General features: G+C 44.5%; 1 protein-coding gene across 1 annotated transcript; it reads right to left on the bottom strand.

The window, feature by feature from the left end:
* Nucleotides 1–938: 938 nt before the first annotated feature.
* On the bottom strand, nucleotides 939–5,470 carry LOC119362000 (receptor-like protein 15). Its single transcript, XM_037627176.1, has 3 exons — nucleotides 3,910–5,470; nucleotides 3,659–3,808; nucleotides 939–3,573 (listed from the first exon to the last, which is right to left on the bottom strand). Exons 1-3 carry the CDS (start codon nucleotides 4,280–4,282, stop codon nucleotides 1,079–1,081), a joined length of 3,018 nt encoding a protein of 1,005 aa, XP_037483073.1. The 5' UTR covers nucleotides 4,283–5,470; the 3' UTR covers nucleotides 939–1,078.
* Between the last annotated feature and the right edge of the window lie 527 nt (nucleotides 5,471–5,997).

Raw genomic sequence — 5,997 nt, 5'->3', positions numbered from 1 at the left:
ATTTGTTTCAGTACCTGTACTATGAAAAGAGTCCCGCCTATGTTGTTTCCATTGAGATTTTTGACTTCTAGAGAAACCAATTTGCCAACACGTCAGATCCTGAGACATCCTCACCTGGAAATGGAAAGCTGTTCTCAGCTGAGGGCGACATACTTGAGATCCTGAGACGTCAGCCGGAAGATTCCGTAGGCCGCTGCACGGTCAACGGAGTAGCTAGCAAAGCAACTGCTTCCATGGAACAGTCAAATCATCACCAAGTAAACTTCTCTGACGGTTCACAGAAAACGAAAAGTGATGTTTGACAGTTGAGAGATAGCAGTTGAAAATTGGATAAAGTTGTACTAAGATTGCGTCAATTAATATGGACCGAAGGGAGTAGCAATGTCTAACTTAGAGCATCTACAGCCGGACCCCTCAAATCCTCCCCAAACGTCCCGACGGACGGTCTGGCCACTGCCCGGACCGAAAAACGCCGCCTATAGTTTGCAGCAGCCATAGACACAAGATCAGCATTGCTGACAGTAAAAAACAAAGTAAAGGAGATGCAGAGGAAGACGACTCCAAGAGTGACAAAAGGGGCTATGTAGTACATCGAGCCCAATCTTGCAGCTTAGCATATCAGCACATACCTCCGAAATCCTCAACTAAAGAAATATTTCTACCATCACAAACATTTTGAGACAATTCAGTTCAGAAAAAAATAAGTGCTAAAGAAAATTCAGTTCAGAAAAAATACGTGCTAAAGGAAGCAGCACCAAAATCTCAACATTACACACCACCATTCTGCACCATGAACTTACAAGAAAAGGCAGCAAAAACATCCAACCCCTGATGATTGCAGCCACCATTCAGGGTTCTATTTTTACATTGATTCTTACTCGACAAAGTTTGACAAAAAATATTCCATATTCTTACAGTGATTCTTACTTGACAAAGTTTCACAAAAACTCTTCCATATTAAACCAAGGTAACATAGTTTACGAATACACGCATAATCGAAAAGCAGATTACAAAAGTGATCTCCTTGTGTTGTTTACACATCAGCGCTGTTAATCACTAGCCCTCTCTCCATCTTTACCTACCACAGTTTGAGAATAACACGCCGCCCAAATGAATGGCAGAATACGAAACTGATAGTGGCCCAAAATGCCAAGACGAATGAAACGGCAGCGACCACGTAGAGGATCGGGTCAGAATCATCAGGCACACTTCCTGCAGTACCATTCCATGCCACATGACCTGAACTGGAAGTGCAGGATCGAAGGTTGTTGTTCCCTCTGTAACAGTCTGTATCAAATGAGCCAAACTGACCAGAGTCTGGTAGACATCCCGATAAGTTGTTGTATGCCACAGAGAACACCTCCAATGATGATAGCCGTGTCAACTGCCATGGTATCAATCCATTCAGCCTGTTTTTGGACAGGTCTAAGCTTTCGATCTCGCTCATATTTGCGAGGGTTGCAGGAATCGGTCCAGTCAAGAAATTGTTCGACAAATTGAGAGACTTGATATGGCTCAAATTCCCCATCTCCTTCGGAATCTCACCTGACAGCATGTTTGAAGAGAAGTCAATGCCAGACATCGACATGAAGAAGTTTTGTCCATATGTGTATGGGTGCCCTTTAGTTGTGAAGGTGAAGCCTGGGAGGTCATAATTATTGTTATAAACAAAGTCCGCACCATATTCGCCTCCTCCATAGGTAATACTACCAGCTGCGGGCCAATTTTCGAAAGGATCAATGGGTTCAAATGGAATGCCACCAATACATGGTGGTACGGAACCCGAAAGTTTGTTGTGCGAGACGTCAATTATACTCAAGTGTTGGAGATGACAGAGATTTGAAGAGATATGTCCCTCAAACTTATTCCTGCTTAACAAAAGTACACTGACTTGAGAAAGATGTTGTGCCCACTCAAGGTTGCCTGTGAACTGATTATTGCTGAGATCTAAAGCCGTAATGTAGGAGCTGTTGAAAAAGGCACCCGGGGAGCCTGACAGGGAATTCCCCGATACACTCAGAAACGTGAGGTATACCATAGTGTCGCAGTTTGGGAGACGCCCTGTAAAGTAGTTGCCTGACAGGTCTAACATCATAAGATTTGTTAATGTGCTAATTTCTGGATGAATGCCACCAGTTAAACCATTATTAGCAAGGCTCAAAGCTTGCAGTGAAGGAAGACACCATAAGGAAGTGTCCAGTTCTCCCGACATCTTGTTATCATGCAGATCCATGATTTGGACATTACCAGACAGATTTCTAGGGAGAGTCCCTTCAAATTTGTTGTTGCCTAGGTGTATTGCCCATAGGTCACCGGAGAAGCTACTAGCCCCATCAAGTATCTTGCCACCAAGTGTATTGTTTGAGAGCTTCAATATATTCATTGCATAACAATCAGTGAACAAGCAAGCTGGTACTTTTCCTGTAAATCTGTTATTTGATAGGTCCATAAGTTGTATGCTGCTGTTGCACAATGCTGGTGGTATTGTTCCAGAAATAGTGTTGCGGGAAACATCGAGAATTATGAGATGGGGAAACATGAAACCAATGTTGGCTGGCAGTTGTCCTTCAACTAGGTTCAATGATACATTCACCTGTTTAAGATTAGTTTGTGGTTGCCCTATCAGATCTAGTGATCCAACTAGTGAGTTATTTGCAAGATTCAGATAAACTAGTGTGGTTTTATTTGTGAACAACCAGTTGGGCATGCTCCCCGGCAAATTATTGTTGGACAAATCGAGAAACTGCAGATGATTCTGTGTGTGCAGGAAATGTGGCTCGGTAATCATGCTCTTATCAAGGTTACACCAAGAGAGCCTTAGTGTATTCAACTGAAATTTAGGTACCCAGCCATGCATTTGCACTTGAATGACCAAATCAGTATTCCTGGACAGATCTATCTCTTTGAGTTTGGCACAGTTTCTTAGCCAGAAGAAATCAAATTGACCGCTTAGCCTGTTATCAGATAACCGGATGGTATGAAGCGATGATGTACACTTCCAGGATGAGCTTATAGGTATATGCCCTTGTAATAGGTTTTCTGAAAGATCCAAGTACTCAAGGCATGAAAGTGCAAATACGGATCCTGGGACCCTACCACTCAATTGGTTGGATCTCAAATGCAATTCTCGCAGGTTCCAAGATGAGTTTATATGTATATGTCCCTTAAAAAGGTTGTATGAAAGATCCAAGTACTCAAGGCATGGAAGTGCAAATACGGATGCTGGGAGGGTACCACTCAATTGATTGGATCCCAAATGCAATGCTCGGAGGTTCCAAGATGAGTTTGTAAGAATATGTCCTTGAAATAGGTTGTCTGAAAGATCCAAGTACTCAAGCCGTGGAAGTGCAAATAAGGATGTTGGGAGGCCTCCACTCAATCTATTGAAAGTCAAATACAATTCTCGCAATCGCAAGTTCCGAGATAAGTTTATAGGTATATGTCCTTCGAAGAGGTTGTATGAAAGATCCAGGTACTCAAGGCGTGGAAGTGCAAATATGGATGCTGGGAGGCTACCCTTCAATTGACTGGATCCCAAATGCAATTCACGCAGATTACGGAGATTACTGAAATCTGCCATTTGTACACGCCTTATAGTAAGTACAAATTAATTGCATCAGTCAACTGAAAAAAGAATATATATTTCTCGTTTCGGTACCTGTACTATGAAGAGTCCCACCTATGTTGTTTCCATTGAGATTTATGACTTCTAGAGAAACCAATTTGCCAACAGATCCTGGGATACCCCCACCTTGAAAACTGTTGTAACTGAGGTCGAGATACTTGAGCTTACTCAATCCTTGGAGACCTGAGGAAATGTTTGCTTCGGAATAAGATGTGATTTTCAATCAAAATTATTGGAAGATTAAAAGAAGAGTTGTGCGCATGCATGCAGCAGGAGTTACGTACCCTCGAAATTCTGTAAACAAGCGTGATGTCCAGAGAAATTCAGTAGTTGAAGCCCCCGAAACGAAGAAAAGATCGTCAAGTTAAAATTCGGACATTCATCTTCGAAATACTGTAGGTTTTCTTGGTAGGTCTGGAAAAGGTTGAGATGAGACAGTCGGTGTGTGGTATTGTCGCAGGTTATCCTTTCCCACGAGCAGCAGTCACCACCGTCTCCCCAAGAAGTGGGAGCCTTGGACTCTGCATTCACAAGCCAAGAGCGAATATCCATGAGGGCTGCTCTCTCCTCCATGAAACAGCCCGAAGAACTCTGGAACATGGAGCACACTCCACAGAGGACCAGGAACAAACATCTCCATAACAAGTAGCAGACCATTTGGAAGAAAAGGGTTTCAGATTATGCCGTGAATTCCTCTGCTCCTTGCTTGCTGCGGTCTTTATAACTAGCCATCCCTAGACTGTAGACTAGCTCACAGTTTAGTCCATGGCCAAGGAGGTATGCTTAGTCAACAAAGCAACTTCATTAGTGGCATTTTTTATATTATTCGCGAGACCATTAGTGGAATTGTTGACGAACATTTTGGAGAATGGCCACAGACATGCACAAACGACCAAACATTGGCAACGACTGACCGCCAAGCACTGATCTTGGGGTAGATAACATATTGATTTGGGGTCCAAACACTTTGTGGATTTGACTACTGAAGCTCCCGTACTTGATATGGAGGCCTAGTGGGGCAGAAATACGCATGATTTTGGTGTTGCCATGAAGTAACCAAATTAGTGGCCCGTTCGTCTTCAAACTAGTTGAATGCTTGTGTTGATATAAGATTTAAAGAAAGAATCATATTATGTTGTTAATTTCAATGCATCACCCTCCCCGCTCTGAATCGACGAAAGGGTGTTCTCGCTCATGAGTGACATGCTGTTCCAGGACCAAACTTGGACCATGACTGCAGCATTAAGCACTAATCTTGGGCATATATAATGTTATCCTCCAAGACACTTTGTGGACTTGACTGACAGAGACCTTGCACTAGATATATATGCAGGCCAAGAGGGGGCAGAAATATGCAAGACTTTGGAGTTGACCACAAAGCACAGCACTGGGCCTTAGTTCCGACTTCGGAGCGCAGAACCAGTAGCCAATCCCACAGGCTTTGAGTTGGATTTCAGACTTTCAGCGGGGAGAACCCTTCAAGAAAATCCCACAGTTTGATACACGTTTCCAGTTGCCCTCAAGGTTTCGTTTCAGGTACCTTTGTTAGAGGCTCACCTTATGGCCCTGGTATCTTTGTCAAAATCAAACTATGCCAAGCACCATGCGTGCCATTCAGAACATGATGGGCAATTGCAAATTGCCAACAAACAAACATTAGGGGTAAACCACAGATTGAGTTTCAGATAGAAATAGTAGTATGAAGAACTGCACATGCTTTCTGAAAGAAATGCATGAATTCAGACTTAACCTCGTAGCAGTTCACTCCTTCTGCGCCGCTCCGCTGCACACTCGGTCTCCCACGGCGCCGGAAGGACGGCGGCGTCTCCTCCATCTTCCCCCTCCTCTCCGGTCCCCGGCGATGCTCGGGCCCTTCCTATCTCTTGCTTCGAACAAGTCCCCCACTCCGGCGGCGGCGCGACGGAGAGAGATCCGGCATGGGAAGAAAGAGACTTTCTTGGAGTTGGAGGGATGAGGAGGATTCCGGCCGGCGTGGCTATGGTGTGCGGTGGTCGGGGCACCAGGGCACGCCTATGTCTCGCCTTGAGCGAGTCTGGCTTCGGACTCGCTGAAGGGGCGAGCGAGCTGAGCCGGCCCGCGAGCGCGGGAGGCCGCAACCTCTTTTTCCTGTTTTTTCTTTACATTTTCTGTTCTACTTTTTCCTGTCTCTAGAGCGTATCCCCAAAATGATAGTGGTAAATCGGTAAGAGACATCATAGACCGCACCATATCCAATAGAGTGCGATTACGACGTTCGAACACACCGTTTCGCTGAGGTGTTCCAGGCGGCGTGAGCTGTGAAACGATTCCACATTTTTTTAAGTGTGTACCAAATTCGTGACTTAAGTATTCTCCTCCACGATCTGATCGTA

This window comes from Triticum dicoccoides, chromosome 2B (genome assembly GCF_002162155.2).
Source record: "Triticum dicoccoides isolate Atlit2015 ecotype Zavitan chromosome 2B, WEW_v2.0, whole genome shotgun sequence".
Lineage (NCBI taxonomy): Eukaryota > Viridiplantae > Streptophyta > Magnoliopsida > Poales > Poaceae > Triticum > Triticum dicoccoides.
This window is presented reverse-complemented; position numbering and strand designations above follow the sequence as displayed.